The 20,676-nt window shown below is 44.2% G+C and overlaps 1 protein-coding gene across 1 annotated transcript in view; it reads right to left on the bottom strand.

Moving 5' to 3' along the window:
• Positions 1–20,264, bottom strand: part of LOC140464786 (solute carrier family 38 member 10-like) — a 53,735-nt gene extending 33,471 nt beyond the window's left edge. Inside the window, exons 1-4 of the mRNA XM_072560273.1 lie at positions 20,175–20,264; positions 5,079–5,196; positions 2,390–2,435; positions 648–741 (exon numbers count right to left, since the gene is read on the bottom strand). Coding sequence (XP_072416374.1) covers positions 648–741; positions 2,390–2,435; positions 5,079–5,196; positions 20,175–20,264 — 348 coding nt within the window. The remainder of the gene's footprint in view (positions 1–647; positions 742–2,389; positions 2,436–5,078; positions 5,197–20,174) is intronic.
• Positions 20,265–20,676: the final 412 nt, after the last annotated feature.

Raw genomic sequence — 20,676 nt, 5'->3', positions numbered from 1 at the left:
TTGGATACACATCCACCATTTCCTCGGAAAGTTCATTCCACACATGAACCATTCTTTGTGTAAAATGTTTGCTTCTCCTGTCTTTTTTTTCTAATTTCTCCCCTCTCACCTTAAAAATGTACCCCCTAGTCTTGAAACCCCTATCCTAGGGAAAAGACAATTCCCATTAACTCCATCTGTGCCTCTTATCATTTTACAAATTTCTACCAGGTCACCTCTTAACCTCCTGCGCTCCAGTGAAAAAAATCCCAGCCTCTGCAGCCTTTTGTTATAACTAAAAGCGTCCATACCTGGCAACATCCTGGTCAAGAGTGACAGCTGGAAACTTACAATTGACATCAATGTCCTTGGGTTAAGAAAACATAAAATCAGCCACAATTCACCTTGGTGTGCCAAGTATGTTGCTGTGCTGGGTTCAGGTGCAAGGGAGCATTGAGCAAGACTGGAACCTGTCATTCAATCAAACAGCCTAGCAGCCATTAATGTCAAGCATCACTCATTAACAACTGACAGAATAGCAGAGAGTCACTGGGACATGAATGATTGGGTTATGGTGGAGGATGGGTGGGGAGAAAAAAAACAGGGACATAAAGAGAAAAGCAAACTTCAGATTTTCTCCTTTTTATTGAACGATATATTGAACTTACCAGGGATCCAGTTAAAGCCAGGAAGAGGTTGGCTCCCAGATCTTCAAGCACAGCAAAGAAAGCAATACTTGTTCCCAGCATCAATCCAATCATACTGTCGGAGAAAAGCCAACAACACCTCCACATTACAATTCAGTTGCAACTAAAGCAGATTTCTGGATTTGGTGCCAGAAAGCAGAAAGTATTTCAATGAAAGGATTAAATTAGATTCCCTACAGTTTGGAAACAGGCCCTTCAGCCCAACCTGCCGAGTAACCCACCCAGACCCATTTCCCCTCTGACTAATGCACCTAACACTGTGGGCAATTTAGCATGACCAATTTACCTAACCCACATATCTTTGGATTGTGGGAGGAAACCAGAGCACCCGGAGGAAACCCGCACAGACAGTCGCCCAAGGCTGGAATCGAACCCGAGTCCCTGGTGCTGTGACACTGCAGTGCTAGCCACTGAGCCACTGTGCCACCCTGTGGATATGGGACTGCGATGTGCCAATGGTTGCTTTCTATCTGGTGTCTTCTCCCTATCCTTAGCCGTGGCTCAGCAGTGGTTTTCAGGAAAGTCTAAAAGGCAAAAAGGGAAGTGGAGAAACCACCTGGGTCTTAGAGCACAGGCACCGGTGATGAAAGACGGGGAGAGATGCTGACGAGACCAGAGTCAGTGTAACTGAAGGTAACCCAGTCTCAACATGATTTACATAGAAAAAGATACACGATTGAAAACGAATCCATGAAACACAGCTGTCGCTCTAGGGTTTCATGAATTGCTACCATCGTTTAAATAGGAATTTGGAAGAGCAGTTACAAAAATTCCAAACCAACCGATGCAGCTCAGATTGATGTTGGCAAAGTTCCTGGTTAAACTGAATACTAATTTGGAGCGAAAAGGTGACGTTTCAGACAAAGAACCGGTGACTGGATTGTGTTAAACTGGAGGCAGTGAGTCAAGAGCCCATTGTATAGTGCTCAGCATTTTGTAATTCCTTTGGATGCAATGAGTGGCCGGCTTCCTTTACTACTTGCGAATTGAAAATGAGCTGAGGATACCCAAGAATTCCAGAGCTGACAGTAAGCTTAGTACTGGAGAGGGAGAATGTATTGCACACCAGTAACCTCAAAGCCTTGTGGGGTAGTTGGGCACTGTAAGAGCGGGAACCCATTATCTTCCCACCAACATGTCTTTGATTCAATCCCCTCCCTTACTTTTCCCCTTTTTCACACAGCCTTTGGTGGGCAGTGGTTGTAATTTGTTCGAGGAGAAAGTGAGGACTGCAGATGCTGGAGATCAGAGCTGAAAATGTGTTGCTGGAAAAGCGCAGCAGGTCAGGTAGCATCCAAGGAACAGGAGAATCGACATTTCGGGCATCAGCCCTTCTTCAGGAATTTGTTAACTTGGTTATTCGCAAATTTGGTGATGCGTTTATTTACTAAAAATAGTTAGGTTCTTCCCCAATGGAAAGTTGGTTCCTGGAAACGAAGCCAAAGGGAAAGGTGGAAACCAGTGTTTGGAGTAAACCAGAGCTTTACAATAAAACCCTTGTAAGCAAAAAAAGGGAAAAGATCTTGGCCGATCTGTGCACATTGGTTAGCTGTTGCTGTTGAAGTCCTGCAGGAGGCTGAGCTCCGTCATCTGATGTCCTGATTGTAACTAGGACAGGGAGTGCTTTGGTCAGAAACAAAATGCAAATTTTTGACCATAGGACATAAATGTGTCCACTTTCAAATTTACTGATGACCACTTACCTTATTTCAACGACTAATTTTCCAGGTATTCCATACGAGGTTTGAGCTAAAATAGAAATTGTAAATTTAGTTAGTTACAATTCAACAATGTCTTGAGTGAAAAGAGCTGTGTGTATAGGTGAGAGATCGTGTGTGTGAGTGAGACTATGCATATATGCATGTGTGTTAGTGAGTGAGAGCCTCTGTGTGTGTGCGTGTGTGTGTGTGTGAGAAGCTCTGTGTGGCTGTGTGTGTTAGTAATTGAGAGGCTGTGTGTGACTGTGAGAGGCTCTGTGTGTGTGTGTTAGTGAGTGAGAGGCTGTGTGTGACTGTGAGAGGCTCTGTGTGTGTGTATTAGTGAGTGAGAGGCTGTGTGTGTGTGTGTGTGAGAAGCTCTGTGTGGCTATGTGTGTTAGTGATTGAGAGGCTGTGTGTGTGTGAGAGGCTCTGTGTGGCTGTGTGTGTTAGTGAGTGAGAGGCTCTGTGTGACTGTGAGAGGCTCTGTGTCTGTGTGTCTTAGTGAGTGAGAGGCTCTGTGTGTGTGTTAGTGAGTGAGAGGCTCTGTGTGACTGTGAGAGGCTCTGTGTCTGTGTGTGCGTTAGTGAGTGAGAGGCTCTGTGTGTGTGTTAGTGAGTGAGAGGCTCTGTGTGTGTGCGTGTGTGTGTGTGTGAGAGGCTCTGTGTGGCTGTGTGTGTTAGTAATTGAGAGGCTGTGTGTGACTGTGAGAGGCTCTGTGTCTGTGTGTGTTAGTGAGTGAGAGGCTCTGTGTGTGTGTTAGTGAGTGAGAGGCTCTGTGTGTGTGTGTGCTAGTGAGTGAGAGGCTCTGTGTGTGTGTTAGTGAGTGAGAGGCTCTGTGTGTGTGTGTGTGTGTGCTAGTGAGTGAGAGGCTCTGTGTGTGTGTTAGTGAGTGAGAGGCTCTGTGTGTGTGTGTGTGTGTGTGTGCTAGTGATTGAGAGGCTCTCTGTGTGTGTGTGCTAGTGATTGAGAGGCTCTGTGTGTGTGTGTTAGTGATTGAGAGGCTCTGTGTGTGTGTTAGTGAGTGAGAGGCTGTATGTGTGCGCGTGTTAGTGAGTGAGAGGCTCTGTGTGTGTGTGTGTTAGTGATTGAGAGGCTCTGTGTCTGTGTTAGTGAGTGAGAGGCTCTGTGTGGCTGTGTGTGTTAGTGATTGAGAGGCTCTGTGTCTGTGTTAGTGAGTGAGAGGCTGTATGTGTGTGTGCGTTAGTGAGTGAGAGGTTCTGTGTGTGTGTTAGTGAGTGAGAGGCTCTGTGTGTGTGTTAGTGAGTGAGAGGCTGTGTTTGTATGTATTTGACATAACCTTAGCCCTGGCATCAACTGACACTGACAAAAGAGTACTCCAAAACCCAATCACCCCTTTAATGTAGAAGATCTACCTCCAGCAGTGTACTGGAGAGATTTTGACCCTTCCTCCTATTTATTCTGATCTCACTGGCAGAAGAGTCAGTCACATAGGACACCTATTTACAATAATTGGCAAAGGGATCCAAAGAGACATTCACTGACAGTGCAAGTTGTGACCTGGAACACACTGCCTGAAAGAGTGGTGAACATTGATTCAAATGTAATTTTCCAAAGGGATTCAGATACCTGCTCAAAAGGAAGTAATTTGTGTGACCCTTGGGCAAGGACAGGGTCTATGGTTTAATTGGATAGGTGTTTCAAAGATGGGTAAATGGTCTCCATCCGCGCTGTAACATTCTGTGACAAAATTGAAAGAGAGAGGAACAATATTTATCTCTTCAAGCCTCTGCCCAAAGGCAGGTCCAACCCACAACCCCACATTCAGGGCCCAAGTTATCATCAAACTGATCCATATTGGCAGTTCAGGTATTGTCCTCGAAGGAGTCGGAACTACTGTGTCGACAGGCACTTTTACATGCATTAGTGAGGCTAGAGGCTCCAATCTCCATCCATCACGCGGCTGACCAGGAATCTCTCCCACTCTCATTGCCTGCCATTGGTGAGCGTTGGAAGGATTGATACTGAACCTGATTGGCTGCTTCATGGATCCATCTTCATTGGCCAACAACTCCTGGAGTGGGACTGAAACCTGGAATGTCTGTCTCAGAGGCAGGGACACTGTGCATCACAAAGCCGCCCGAACCATTCACATCAGCAGTTTGAATGGGGTCAGGAAGGGAGGTCAGCAATGTTTGGCCCAGCGAATGGCTTTGGGGGTCAGTGGCTGGATGAGGTCAGCAATGTTTGGCCCAGAGAATGGCTTTGGGGGTCAGTGGCTGGATGGGGTAGGATTGGGATGAAGGACCCTCCTTCTCAACTTCTCTCCCCTTGCCTTGAGGTGTGGTGACCCTCAGGTTAAATCATCACCAACCATCTCTCTCTCTCTCTCTCTCTCTCTCTCATGAGTTTGGTATGCCTATGGTCTGGTAAGAAGAGGGTGACTTGATTATATTCAGTAACTTCTCTAAATTAGTAGCTGGGGCCCTGTGTGGCATTAAAGCAACTAATGCTAAAAATTAAAATGGTGTTGCCTGAAGTCTATGTTTAAATCAATGAAAAATGGTGCTGTTATAGCCCAAAGTGGTGCTTTCAGCAGGAAATTAGTGCTCATGATGGAGCTCACTGGAATGGTTGGCTGCACACAAATGACAGCACTGGCATCCTCTCGCTATTTATCTTCATCTCCACTCAAGGCAACCTGCTTCCTCTGGTTTTTATGGGGAGAACTCACCGAGACCAAAGTATGTTTTGCGATTAGCAGCGACTGCTGCTTTCAGCAACATCAGACTGGAGCTGTGAGTCATCCAGGAGCAGGAGACCAGCAGGAGGGAGCCCAGGATAATGCCGCACTGTGAGCAAAATAGAAGGAGCATTAAAACGTTGTTATAACACACGGCACTGTGAGGATTACACCCTCGCTCTGGAATTTTGTCAGGTTTGGAACTAAAAATGAAGGCTGAAGGGGGAAATGACTTGCATTTATGTAGCAGCCTTCAAGACCCCAGATTGCTCACTTACATTATGACAGTGATTCGCTCATGGCTAGACTATTGGTTGCTAAGTTCTCTGGCTCCTATTTGACAGAATGTAGATATGCAACAAGCACCATGGTCATCTCTACAGAACATTTTGTTGTAACCAACGAAGGACTTTTTGAGTATATCATAATTTAGGAATTTGGATCCTACAAGATCCCTGCATGGCAATGTGACAATGATGAGATATGTTGTTTGAAAGTGATGATGATTAATGGTAGCTGCGGACTCAGAACTGCACTGAGAAGGAAAGAAGATCTTGCGAGGGCAAAATAGGTGGCATGGGTGATACATGATTGTAAATACATTCTTGCGTTTGGAAATATATGTTCCCCTATCATCATCAGTTGTGTGAGTGAATGTTTACCTAGCTGAAATGATAACTTGTATTAATTTTAAAAATATACTTTTTTCATAAAAACATCTTTTATATGCACAGTCACAAAATTCTGTACAGTCGCATATTAAGGAAACAAACAAACAAACATTGGAGTTTGACTCCATCCAAAGGCGTACCTTACAAGAGTATTTTTACATGTATTTGAGGCACTGGGGTGGATGGGGGGGACCCGATAACTGAACAGATCCACATTTACCTTCAGCAGAAAGACCTCAGATGAACATCTTTCCCCACTGTGCCTTGGCAGCAACTGCCTCAGGCTTTAATGTGTGCCTCAACACGTTGTCCTGGACCTTAGAATGTGCCAGTCCACAACACTCAATCCTTGCACTGGTAGAACAACATGTTTTGGACAGACCAAAGAGCATCTTTCACTGAGTTGATAGTCCTACAGGTGTAGTCAATGGTTGTCTTGGTGTGTGTCCAGGGGAACAAACCGCAGAATCCTGTGTCACAGAGCTACTTGGGACAAACCTGGACAAAAACCACTGCACCTCTCTGCAGACTTCCTTTGCAAAGGCACATTCCAGAAGGAGATTTGTGACAGTCTCAACCCGATAACATTGAAGGTACAGAGTCCAGCCAAACTTAGCACTGCACAGGGTTTAACAATGCAAGGTGTGAAGTAAGCAGCTCCCTGCTTTGGTAACTAGAGTCAATCTCTGTGGAATGTATTACATTGCTTTTGCATCTTAGCCATGATTGTCTTTGGTTCCTTAGGTTGCTTGGTGTGGACAAGAGTGCTCAGAGTTCGGGATCTCTTGTCCCTGCACATGGTTAATGCCTCCTATTCACTTTGTGTGCAAAGCTCAGAGCTATATTACATAAATATACAACAGAAATAATTCTTGATGTAAGAAGAACCTCAGGACATCCTTGTGCAATATAAACGCAGCTTCCTTCAGAATCAGGAATATCAATCCCAACTAATCTCTGCTCATCACAGTTGAATCGGTATTTTGTGCTTGCATCACCGACTACAGACTGGGTGACAACTTGCACTCTGAACTTTTGACCTCTGCTTTTCTCACTGTGGAAGAATCCCCTTGCATGACAAAACAGGCAGCCTCACCCAGATCAGCCCTTGGTAGCCTTGAGGCAGCCCGGTTAGGAATTCGAGCGGATAAGACCAGTGTTGCTATGTTACCACTGTCTTACCAATTGAGTCAATTGTCTCAAATCTGAACTGATTGGCAAGAATATTGCCTTAACCATCATGTTGTTTCACTGTTTGCAAAGAAGTTAACAAATGGACCAGAAATATCAGGGCAGCAGGGCCGGTCTGACTAGTTGTGAGCTCAAAGTTCCCGTATGAATCCGTCAAGCTAAATTCAATAAAATGAGAACAGCCTAACATTTGTTTCAGATAATTTATCTAGAACAATGGCTCTTCCACACCCCACCCCAGCTCCCATGTCACTGCTTGTTCTCAGTGGTGACGGACACAAAAACAGAAGTTGCTGGAAAAGCTCAGCAGATCTGGCAGCTTCTGTAAAGAGATATCAGAGTTAACGTTTTGGGTCCAGTGACCCTTGCTCAGCACGGTTCTGAAGCAATTTATGTTTTTGCATCGGATTTCCAGGATCTGTAGTTGTTTCGGTTTTTTTGCTAAGTGGGTGGTGAGTTTGTATGTGTTGGACCTCACACCAGCCTATGGAGGATTCATTGTACAGTATGTCTGCATGCCATGAATACTCATTAATGCAAAACATAAGTAAATTAGGAGACTGACCACATAACAGCCGCTGTCCATTTTTCCTACATCCTCCAACCACACCCCTTTGGATGGAGTCAAACTCCAATGTTTGTTTGTTTGTTTCCTTAATATGCGACTGTACAGAATTTTGTGACTGTGCATATAAAAGATGTTTTTATGAATAAAGTATATTTTTAAAATTAATACAAGTTATCATTTCAGCTAGGTAAGCATTCACTCACACAACTGATGATGATAGGGGAACATATATTTCCAAATACGAGAATGTATTTACACTCATGTATCACCCATGCCACCCGTTTTGCCCTGACAAGATCTTCTTTCCTTCTCAGTGATTTTTGTCATGTTTACTTTTTTCTCAGCAGAGTGAGTCCCTTTCCCCCATTTGCACCTTTGCTTACACCTATACCACACCTCTACTCCTCCATCACCATTAGCAACCCCTTTGCCTTTTGCACTGGGTCTCCACATCATCTGTTCCCCTCACTCCTCTTTCACCTCTGTTAAAAATAGCATCGTCTTCCAATCTCTTTCAGTTCTGCAGAAGTCATACTGGACCCGACACATTAACTGTATCTCTCTCCATAGGGTTAAAAATTGCACAACACCAGGTTATTGTCCAAAAGGGTTAGTTGGAAGCACTAGTTGACAACCAGCTGATAAAGAAGCAGCATTCCGAAAACTAGTGCTTAAACCTTTTGCACTATAACCTGGTATGTGATTTTTAACTTTGTACATCCCAGTCCAATACCAGTGTCTCCAAATCATCTCTCCATAGATGCTGCCAGACTTGCTGAGTTTCTCACTCTGTGGAACTATAAGATATAAGAGTCAAGATTAGAGTGGTGCTGGAAAAGCACAGCAGGTCAGGCAGCATCCGAGAAGCAGGAAAATCATTGTTTCAGGCAAAAGCCCTTCATCAGGAATTCCGAAACGTCGATTTTCCTGCTCCTCGGATGCTGCCTGACCTGCTGTGCTTTTCCAGCACCACTCTAATCTTGACTCTAATCTCCAGCAGCTGCAGTACCTATCTTTGCCCAAAAGATATTAGATCGTAAGACGTAGGAGCAGGATTACGCCATTTGGCCCATCGAGTCTGCTCCACCATTTGATCATGGCTGATATGTTACTCAATTCTGTTATCCTACTTTTTCCGGTAACGCTTAATCCCCTTATTAATCAAGAACCTATCTAACTCTGTCTTAAATATTTGCAAAGACTTGGCCTCCACAGCCTTCTGCAGCAATGAGTTCGACAGACTCATCACCCTCTGGCTGAAGAAATTCCTCCTCATCTCAGTTCTAAAGGGTCGTCCCTTCACTCTGAGGTTGGAGCCTCAGCTCCTAGTCTCTCCTACTAGTGGGAACATATTGTCCCCATGTCCACTCTATCCAGGCCTCTCGGTATCGTAAGTTTAAAATAAAACTGAAAGAACCGCAGATGCTGGAAACCAGAAACAAAAGCTGGCATTGCTGGGCAAGTTCAGCAAATCTAGCAGGATGTGTGGAGAGAAATCAGAGTTAATGTTTGGGATGCCCCCTTTTGCAGAATGGATGGTAACTCAGAAAAAGTTATTTTTTTATGCAGAAGATAGAATGGGGGGAGGATATAAAGACTAAACAATAGATGGAGATAGAACCCAAAGAGAGAGAAGAACAATTGGACAGACAAAGGGGTGGATATCAGTCAGCCTGGGGAGTGGGGGCATGAGTAGCTGCTAATGGGGACTGTTCGTGGTTTACAATGAGTTGTGTATAATAACAGACCATGAGATAACAAGGCCTGGTGTGTGGGGAAAGTGTGGGGAATGTGCCCAGGCCCTGAAATTGCTGATCTCGCTATTTCGGCCAGAAGGCTGCAGAGTTCCCAAGTGGAAAACGAGGTGTTGTCCTTTCAGCTTGCTGTCTAGAATAGAGTGGTGCTGGAAAAGCACAGCAGGTCAGGCAGCATCCGAGGAGCAAGAAAATCGAGGTTTCAGGCAAAAGCCCTTCATCAGGAATGCTTGTGCTTAGCTTCACTGGAGCACTGCAGCAAGTCTGAGACAGAGACATTGGCCAGGGAACAGGGTAGGGTGTTAAAGTGGCAGGCAACTGGAAGCTCAAGGTCTATTTTGCAGGCAGGATGTAGATGTTCTGTGAAGTGGTCAGCCAGTCTACGCTTTATTTCCCCACTGTAGAGGAGACCACATTGTGAGCAACAAATGCAGTAGACTAGACTGTGAGAAGTGCAGGTAAAGTGTTGCTTCACCTAGAAGGTGTGTTTTGGATACTGAGGAGGGAGGAAGTAAACGGGCAGGTGTTACACCTTCTGCGGTTACAGGGGAAGGTGCCACGGGGTGCGGGTCGATGCTGAATGCGAAGTGGACCTGGGTATCCCACCAGGAATGGTCCCTGCAGAAGGCTAACAGGGAAGGGAAAGGGAATATGTGCCTGGTGGTGTCATCTCACCAGAGGGCCAATGACCCTACCTGGGATGGTAGATGAGGACAGGGGGAACCCTATTGCTGTTACTGGAAGGAAGAGAGGGGGTGAGGACTGAAATGCAGGATACGGGCTGTACCCGGCTGAGGGCCCTGTCAGGTTGAAGAAGAAGGTGGACATTTTGGAGGCCCCCATGTTGAAATTGGAACAAATGCAACAGAGACAGAGGAACAGGGAGAATGGAGTCTTTACAGAAAGCAGGGTGTGAGGATGTATAGTCAAGGTAGCTGTGGGAGTTGGTGGGTTCATAGTGGATATTAGTGGCCAGCCTATCCCCAGAAATGGAAACAGATTTCAAGGAAAGGAAGGGAGGAGTCAGAGATGGACCAGTTGAAGGTGAAAGCGGGATGGAAATTGGTGGCAAAATTGATAAACGCTTCCAATTTCAGATGAGACAGGGAAGCAGCTGAGGATATCATCAATATATTGGTGAAAGAGTTGTGGTTGGGGGCTGGAATGGGATTGGAACAGCGAATGTTCCAAGTACCCCACAAAGCGACAGACATAACTGGGGCCCATAAATGTACCTATGGCCACCCCTCTAACCTGAAAGTATCTCTGAGTACCTCTAGTATTCTGTAAGTTTCAATCTGGTACCCCCCCTCATCTTTCTAAACTTCATCGAGTTCAGACCCAGAGTCCTCAACCACTCCTCATATGGCAAGCCCTTCATCCCCAGGATCACTCTTGTGAACCAGCCCTGGACCCCCTGCAATGCCAGCACCTCCTTCCCTAGATACGGGGCCCAAAGCTGCTCCCAATATTCCTGATGCAGTCTGACCAGTGTTTTATACAGCCTCAGCAGTATATCCCTGCTTTTGTATTCTAGCCCTCTCCAAATGGATAACTAACATTGCATTTGCCTTCCGAAATGCTAACTGAATCTGCATGTCAACCTTCTGAGAACCCTAAACTAGGGTTCCTAAGTCCCCTTGTGCTCCAGATTTCCAAAGCCTTTCCCCAATAGTCTACACCTCTCTTCTTCCTACCGAAGTGAATACTTTCTCACATCTGCCACTTCTTTGCTCATTTGCCTAGCCTGTTCAAGTCTTTCTTCAGCCTCCCCATTTCTTCAACACTACCTGCACCTCCATTTATTTTTGTGTTATCTCCGTGATTCATTCAAATTTCTACCAACATTTGGCTTTTAGTCAGTTCGGGCAGTTGCCTGAAACATGGGTCCATGTTTTTCCTGTTGAACTGAAGCAGGGGGGCAGAACGGTCGTTTGTATAGAGGATCAGGACCAGCAAGGGGTGAGCCAGTAATGATCAGGATTGGGGTTAAAGGGTTGGAGTTCAGGCACAGAGAGAAGTGGAAGAGGGTCCTAGAGAGGCCTAAGGATGGGACGTAGAGGGAAGACTTGCAGAGGGACCATCCTTAGTGAGCTGGGAGAGGTTGGAGATTGCCAGTGAAGGTAGGAATATTAGGAGTGTGTGGGTCAGTGTCAGTCCGCGTGCATCTCAGCGTGTTGGCTGAAAAAGTCTTAATGGGGCATTGGGGGATCACCGACAACATTTGAATTCCTGAGTGGCATCTCAGAGATTCGTAGACCAGGTGAGCCTGCAGGCTCAGTCATATCCTCACAGTGGCGAAATTGAGAACTGCAGATGCTGGAGTTACTAGAGTCAAGATTAGAGTGGTGCTGGAAAAGCACAGCAGGTCAGGCAGCATCCGAGGAGCAGGAAAATCAACATTTCGGGCAGGAGCCGATGCTTCCTGATGACCTTCTGTGCTTCTCCAGCACCACTCTAATCTTGACTCATATCCTCACAGTGACAACTACAACACTGGGCGCAATCACAGACATTCAATAAATAGTGGACAGTAAACCACAGCCACAAGAAAGGAAATGGCACAAAAACAGAAATAATTGGGAAAGCTCAGCAGGTCTGGCAGCTTCTGTGGAGAGAAATTAGCGTTAACGTCTCAGGGTCTGGTAACCCTCCCTCAGAATTGATGGTAGCTGGGAAAGTGTTGGAAGATATATGCAGAAGATAGGGTGGGGGGGGGGAAGGGATAAGGAGTAAACAATGGGTGGGGATAGAGTCCAAAGAGAGAGAACAGTTGGACAGACAAAGGATAACGATCTGGCTAGGAGGGTGAACAGCTATTACACTGGACTGTTAGTGACTAACAATGGGTGGTGTGTAATAGCAGCCTTTGTGGTAACATGGCCTGGTGTGGGGGGATGGGGCAAGGATATGGGAGAGCTCAACCCCTAGAGTTATTGAAATCGATATTGAGTCCTGAAGGCTGTAGGGTCCCCAAGTGTAAATTGGCACTTCCTCCCTTGTAACCATCGATGTGTGCCAATCAGAAAGTATATCAGTACACTTAGCTCTCTGACTAAACAAGTCTCAATAAATGACAATGAAACATAGACAGATAAAGTGAAAGCCTGTCCTGTGCAATGTTTGTAGGTGATACGTAAATTTGAATAGAACACCAATGCCACCTTTATTTGCCCAGTACGAATGGGCGAATAATTCATGTTAATTGCAATAGAGTTGAACAAGAAGGTTTACTTCCAGGTTTAGAACCTCCCCATTTAGCCAGGAAGTTGTTTCATAGACCACCTGTAGCCTCAACATTGTCAGCTGATGGTGGGCTTCACCCCCCACTATATGTCTCCCGTGTACACTGCTGACACTTTAAGCTCTTACTGTAATCATGTGGCAGTGGTTAAAAAAAAGGTAGGAATACACATAGTTCCAGTTCCACCATCAAGAACAGTGTCCAACCACAAAATACCATCATAAACTTTAAAACTACTCTCCATTACCAACAGCAACTGCTTAACTGAACCCACAACATTGCCCATGGCTGCCTTAAAGTCAAAATTTCCATCAACTTAGCCATGATGTTGTCTCCTTCAGATTATGAATTCTGAAGCCCTCCTTGTTGTCTCCACAAGCAATAACTTGTCCATATCATTTGTGCTATAAGTTAATGGTCCTGAAAGGTTTAATGTTGAAGAATTCATAAAGCTCTGCGCAATCAATGTCATACAGGTGTGGTTGGGATAAGGTAGAACAGCAAGGCACCTGTGGATTGAAGGTGGATATCTTAGCAATACATCGAAGGAACTATGTCTAACCAGCTAACGTAACTTATACATAATGTTTAGCAGGACATAGACTACACCTTGTTAGACTAAGGGCCTCTTCTTAAGACTCACTAGTGGCGGTTCCTTTACTGCAGTAAACCAAATAGGTCCTTAGACTGAGTCAAGGCAAGGACAATGCTGGCAGCTTCCTTAGATCGACAAATACCACACTACACATATGGTATAAGATAAACCAGCCCTAGCAGTGAGCAATAGTTTTTAAAAATTCATTCTAGATGCTTGAACTCTTCAGTTGAGTTACAAAACATTTGGTTGCAGTTGAATGCTCCTTAAAATGGTGATGTTCCAAAAGGACCACCTCGCAAATTCTCTGTGAGTTGCCACAACTTTTCACACATTCATTATTTCTCTTGGTTATGGTCCTGTGTGAGGAAAATTTGTCACTTTTGATCAAATCTCCCACTGAACGTATGAGTCAGGAAGGTGTGAGACCATTTCCTTCCCCATTTGTTAGGAAAGACTAAGTTCAATTCTGTTTGAAAACAATTTGTTCATTTGAAATCCCTGTTTTCCCTGTCTAGCTGTCCAAAACATGTCTTTTTTTAAACAGGAAAACTAATCTTTTAAAATTATATATAAATTATAGAAGTATGTCTTCAATCATTCCTCCTATTATAACATAAAGTCATAAAGTCCTACAGCACAGATACATTTCATCCAACCAGTCCATGCTGAGCTTAATCCCAAACTACACTAATCCCACCTGCCTCTTTCTGGCCCACATTCCTTCCAACTTTCCCTATTCATGTACTTACCTAAATGTCTTTTAAACATTGTAACGTTGCCTGCATTCACTACTTCCTCAGGAAGTTCATTCCACACATGAACCACCCTCTGTGTAAAACATTTTGCCCCTCAAATGTTTTTTTAAATCTCTTTCCTCTCACATTAAAAATGTGCCCCCTAGTCTTGAAACCCCCTATCCAAGGGAAAAGACTTTTGCTCTTAACTCTATCTATACCCCTTATTATTTTATAAACTTCTAACAGGTCCTCTCTCAATCTCCTATGCTCCAGTGAAAAAAGTCCCAGCCTATCCAGCCTTTCTTTATAACTCAAACCTTCCATACCCAGCAACATTCTGTAAATCTCTTCTGAAGCCTCACCAGCTTATTAACATCCTTCCTATAACAGGGCAATCAGAACTTGACACAGTATTCCAGATGAGGCCTCACCAAATGTCCTGTACAACCCCTGCATGACTTCCCAACTCCTACACTTATTGATTATGAAAATATTTTCTCTTATGCTTCTCTATCCTTTCTTAATACAGAGGTTGGAACTGTTCACAGTACACTTCATACAACTTCAGTAAGCTTCAATCCAAGTTTAACAAAAAGCATCAACTTCTTAAATAAACATCTCTAGAAATGTATCATTGCATTGTTTTGTTTTTACTGTATGAACCAATAAGTGCTACTTTAGATTTAGCAATATTGTAGTTCAGTTACCTAATATGCACCCAACTTTGAGTTTATTAAAGTTTTCCTGTATTTGATTGTAGTTCTGCTTAATATTAACTACAACCTGAATCACAAATGATTATATCAGAGTTTAAATCAATCACATAACCAGTGAATAACAGGGGTCTCACCTCTGATCTATGTGGAACACAATTTCCAATCAATCAAACCTTTAGTTCAGAATAAGTATGCACACAGAATACTGTAGATTAGATTACATTACAGTGTGGAAACAGGCCCTTCAGCCCAACAAGTCCACACCAACCCATACCCCTACATCTATCCCTTACCTAACACTACGGGCAATTTAGCATGGTCAATTCACCTGACCTGCACACCTTTGGACTGTGGGAGGAAACCCACACAGACACAGGGAGAACGTGCAAACTCCACACAGTCAGTCACCTGAGGCGGGAATTGAACCCAGGTCGCAGGCACTGTGAGGCAGCAGTGCTAACCACTGTGCCACCGTGCCGCTCAGATGGTGGATGTAGAGTCATAGTCCTACAGCATGGAAATAGATCCTTCGGTCCAACCAGTCCATGTTGAACATAATCCCAATTAGTCCCAAATGCCTGCTCCTGGCCCATATCCCTCCAACCCTTTCCTATTTGTGTAGTTACCCAAATGTCTTTTAGATGTTGTATTAGTTTAAACTCTGATACAGTCATTTGTGGTTCAGGTTGTAGTTAATATTAAGTAGAACCACAATCAAATACATCTACCACTTCCTCGAGATTTTCATTCCACACATGAACCAACCTCTGTGTAAAATAATTGCCCCTCTTGTCTTTTTCAAATCTTTCTCCTCTCACCCTAAGAATGTTGCCCCTCGTCTTGAAATCCCCCATTCTAGGGAAGAGACTCTGTCTACACCCTCACTCTTTTTCTCTGCTACCCACAGAAACGTCTGTCTGTACCTCTGAATACAGAATCCCCTAACAATTGACCTCTTGGAAGCCGATGTCCCTCTCGTTGCATTAGAGCCAGTCTCAATACCAGAAACTTGGCTGTTTGTGCTATGTTCCCCTGAGAATCCATCACTCCCTATACTTTCCAAAACAGCATACCTGTTTGAAATGGGTATATCCACAAAAGACTCCTGCACTATCTCTCTTATCCTTCCTGGAGTTAACTATCTATGTGACTGTCTCTGAGTCTTTCCCTCCTTCCTATAACTGCCATCCATCACATACTGTTGCTGTTGCAAAGTCCTCATCGCTTCTATCTGTCTCTCCAACCGATCCACTCGATCTGATAAGATTCGCATCCAAAAGCATTTATGGCAGATATAATCCGCAGAAACCCTTAAACTCTCTTTAAACTCCCACATCTGACAAGAAGTACATATCACTGCAAAGGCCATTTTTGCTCCTTCACAATCTACAGACCCAGAAAATAACACCGTCTTATTCTTCTACAAAACACTGCCCCAGATTAAATTAATAGCTATGACTTATATTTTAAGTTTAATCGCTAAAGGTGGATAAATCCCCAGGACCTGATTAGGTATACCCGAGAACTCTGTGGGAAGCTAGGGAAGTGATTGCTGGGCCGCTTGCTGAGATATTTGTATCATCGATAGTCACAGGTGAGGTGCCGGAAGACTGGAGGTTGGCAAACGTGGTGCCACTGTTTAAGAAGGGCAGTAAAGACAAGCCAGGGAATTATAGACCAGTGAGTCTGACCTCAGTGGTGGGCAAGTTGTTGGAGTGAATCCTGAGGGATGGGATGTACATGTATTTGGAAAGGCAAGGACTGATTCAGAATAGTCAACATGGCTTTGTGCGTGGGAAATCATGTCTCACAAACTTGATTGAGTTTTTTGAAGAAGTAGCAAACAAAATTGATGAGTGCAGAGCAGTAGATGTGATCTGTATGGACTTCAGTAAGGCGTTCAACAAGGTTCCCCATGGGAGACTGATTAGCAAGGTTATATCTCATGGAATACAGGGAGAACTAGCCATTTGGTTACAGAACTGGCTCAAAGATAGAAGACAGAGGGTGGTGGTGGAGGGTTGTTCTTCAGACTGGAGGCCTGTGACCAGTGGAGTGCCACAAGGATCGGTGCTGGGCCCTCTACTTTTTGTCATTTACATTAATGATTTGGATGCGAGCATAGGAGGTACAGTCAGTAAGTTTGCAGATGACACCAAAATTGGAGGTGTAGTGGACAGCGAAGAGGGTTACCTTAGATTACAACAGGATCTGGACCAGATGGGCCATTGGGCTGAGAAGTGGCAGGTGGAGTTTAATTCAGATAAATGTGAGGTGTTGCATTTTGGGAAAGCAAATCTTAGCAGGACTTATACACTTAATGGTAAGGTCCTAGGAAGTGTTGCTGAACAAAGAGACCTTGGAGTGCAGGTTCATAGCTCCTTGAAAGTGGAGTCACAGGTAGATAGGATAGTGAAGAAGGCTTTTGGTATGCTTTCCTTTATTGGTCAGATTATTGAGTACAGGAGTTGGGAGGTCATGTTGGGCTGTACAGGACATTAGGTAGGCCACTGTTGGAATATCGCGTGCAATTCTGGTCTCCTTCCTATCGGAAAGATGTTGTGAAACTTGAAAGGGTTCAGAAAAGATTTACAAGGATGTTACCAGGGTTGGAGGATTTGAGCTACAGGGAGAGGCTGAACAGGCTGGGGCTGTTTTCCCTGGAGCGTCGGAGGCTGAGGGGTAACCTTATAGAGGTTTACAAAATTATGAGGGGCATGGATAGGATAAGTAGACAAAGTCCTTTCCCTGGGGTGGGGGAGTCCAGAACTAGAGGGCACAGGTTTAGGTTGAGAGGGGAAAGATATAAAAGAGACCTAAGGGGCAACGTTTTCACACAGAGGGTGGTACGTGTATGCAATGAGCTGCTAGAGGATGTGGTGGAGGCTGGTATAATTGCAACATTTAAGGGGTATTTGGATGGGTATATGAATAGGAAGGGTTTGGAGGGACATGGGCCGGGTGCTGGCAGGTGGGACTAGATTGGGTTGGGATATCTGGTCGGCATGGATAGGTTGGACCGAAGGGTCTGTTTCCATGCTGTACATCTCTATGACAGTATGACTCTTTTAAAAAACCTCCATAAAGTCGCCTCCCAACCTCCTACGCTCAGTGAAAAAGGTGCCAGCCTATCCAGCCTTTCTTTAGAACTTAAACCTTCCATACCCAGTAAATCTCTTCTGAATCCTCTCCAGCTTAATGATATCCTTCCTATAACTGATCAACCAGTTCTGAACACAGAATTCCAGATAAGACCTCACCAACAGCCAGCACAACCTCAACCTGACATTCCAACTCCAATTCTCAAAGGACAGATCAATGAAGGTGTGCGTGCCAATTGCCTTTTTAACCACCCTGTCTATATGTGACAATAAAAACAGAAACTTGGTGGAAAGATTCAACACGCCAAGCAGCCTCTATGCGGAGAAGAAGGCAACAGGTCAATGATCTTTTGAAAAATGTTACCTAACCTGCTAAACATTCCCAGGCTCCATTAAAGTAATTGCTGTATTTTTAGAAACATATGTGATGACTCAGTGCCTGTGACATGGCCCATGCAAAATCACTGCGCAATACCTTTCTTTAGTAAGATTGCAAATTACTGCCCAGAAATTATGGTCAATTTAAAGCTCTAAAATTGAGGATTACTACAATGTCAAAGATGCATTTCCTCTTTCATGACATGAAGCAAATTGCAAGAGGAGTTGATTAAAGCTAGCTGTGTTAACCTCACCTAAATGCAGTACGTTTTAATGCAGTGACTGTACCAAGAGGTGTTAAACTGAGGTGTTATTTGTTCTGGATGTCAATGATCTCACTGTACAGCTCAAAGAAACATAGAAAAGATGCCTGGTGTAAGGATTACCCCTCAACCAATGCCAGCAAACTGTAGTCACTCATCACATTGCTGTTGTATGCAGGCAAATTTTCATACAGCATAACGTGGACATCAATTCAAAAATACTTGGCTGTGAAACAACACCCAAATTCTTTAACAAAAGCAGTTTGTTTTGATCTGCAACATCTTATGTTTTCAAAGTAGCACAGCTTAATAAGTCTTCTATTTCAAATAAATGATTTGATTATTGGAACACAAAATAAAATTACAAAATTGGCCAATGTTACCAAATTCAGGGGGAGAGGCAAACAGTGAGGGTTGATACTTAGTTTAATATCCCATTTGTAGCTGGAACATCAGGGTATCAGACCTTCAGTATGTAACAGAGGTGGAATTTCATATTAACTGGTATCTGACTGTTGATGTGTGATGGTAGTCAGGAGGAAGCTGTCAGTACTAATCAAGCCAAGTGCCAAAAAACTCACGCCAAGTGCCAAGAGCCAAATGGTTCCAAACATATCTCAGGCATGCCGTTGCAGGTCTCAAAAACCTATTTCTGAAATTTAACTAAAGTAACATAAACCTGGCAGGAATCAATAGAAGAGGGAGGAAATGGATAAAAGGCGTGTTGAAAAAGTACAATCATTACACAGTACAGAAGAGGCCCTTCAACCCATCCAGTCTGCACTCTAAATCTACATGAGTCCCACTTTTACCAGCATTTGACCCCTAGCCTTGAAAGCTTTAACACTTCAAGTGCTCATTCAAATGCTTTTTAAAAGGTTGTGATGTTTTTCACTTCATTTACCATCCCAGCAGATCATTCCAGATCCACCCCCGTAGGCGAAAAATATTTTCCTCATATCCCTTCCACTTAAAATTTTACCGCCTTGTTATTGACCCCTCCAGCTAAGGGGATCAGCTGCATTTTATGCATCCTGTCCATGCCCCTCATAATCCTACACACCTCAGTCAGGTTCCCTCTCATGCTTCTCTGCTTTGAACAAAACAACCTGAGCTTATCCAGCCTCTCTTCAAAGCTAAACTGCTCTATCCATAAGCAACATCCTGGCGAATCTCCTCCGCACCTCATCCAGTGCAATCACATCCTTCCTATAATGTAGTGACTAGAACTGCACACAGTTATCCAGCTGTAGCCTAGCCAAAGTCTGTACAGCTCCAACATGACCTCCGCGTTCATATAATCTCTGCCACGATTGATAAAAGCAAGTATCCCATATGCCCTCTTCAGTGTGGAAACAGGTAATTTGGACCAACAAGTCCAAACTAATCCTCTAAAGAGTAACCTACCCAGACCCATTCCCCTACCCTATTATTCTACATTTACCTCTGACTAATGCACCCAGCCGATACATCCCTGAACACTATGGGCAATTTAGTCTGGCCAATTGACCTAATCTTTGGATTGTGGGAGGAAACCCATGCAGACACAGAGTCCATACAGACAATCACCTGAGGCTGGAATCAAACCTAGGTCTCTGGCGCTGTGAGGCATCAGTACTAACCACGGAGCCACTGTGCTGCTTAAGCTGACCTGTCACCCTTCAGGGATTTGTGGACAATCACCCAAGATCCCTCTGTTATTCTGAGCTTCCTACTGTTAAGAGAACTCTGAGCCAAGATGTGAAGTGAATTTAAAATCCCTCCAAACCATCGAGATGAACAGGTATTGCTACCAGCATTTACCTTACGAGTTAATTGCACTGCCTGGGCTTGTTTGAATCAAAATTTAATCTGGATAGTAATTACCTGTTGAAAGCAGAATGGCAGTGTCAACAGAGATACTCCAACAAAGCTGTTCACAACAGCAATAGTCAAACGTGGCTCCTTCACAAACATTCCGGTGCACTCCTAGCAACATTCATCACTTGAAAACTGGCCAGCTGAAGAAGATTTGACGGCTGAATATTACTCATGCATGTGACTGCTCTATACCATGATATTACTCAATGCTGCTCACAATTTAACATTGTTTCCTGCTTGCTTCAATATTTGCATTGAACTCCTCCCCAGTTCTTGTTTGATTAGTAACAGCTCAGGAGAAACACGGATGTACGGTGAACAGTTTGTCGATTTCTGGCCCACAATAGGACTTGCCATTTGGTCCATCTTAATGATACTATTCAGATCCAATATATGGCAGCATCCACGTGTTCCTTAAATACCCCAAGGGTCTTCTGCTTCCACTAAGAAAGACTTAATATAGCGACTTTCCCAACCTTGGGATACCAAACTACTTTACAGACACATC

This window comes from Chiloscyllium punctatum, chromosome 40 (assembly GCF_047496795.1).
Source record: "Chiloscyllium punctatum isolate Juve2018m chromosome 40, sChiPun1.3, whole genome shotgun sequence".
NCBI lineage: Eukaryota > Metazoa > Chordata > Chondrichthyes > Orectolobiformes > Hemiscylliidae > Chiloscyllium > Chiloscyllium punctatum.
The sequence above is the reverse complement of the archived record's forward strand: the minus strand, read 5'-3'. Positions and strand labels throughout refer to the sequence as shown.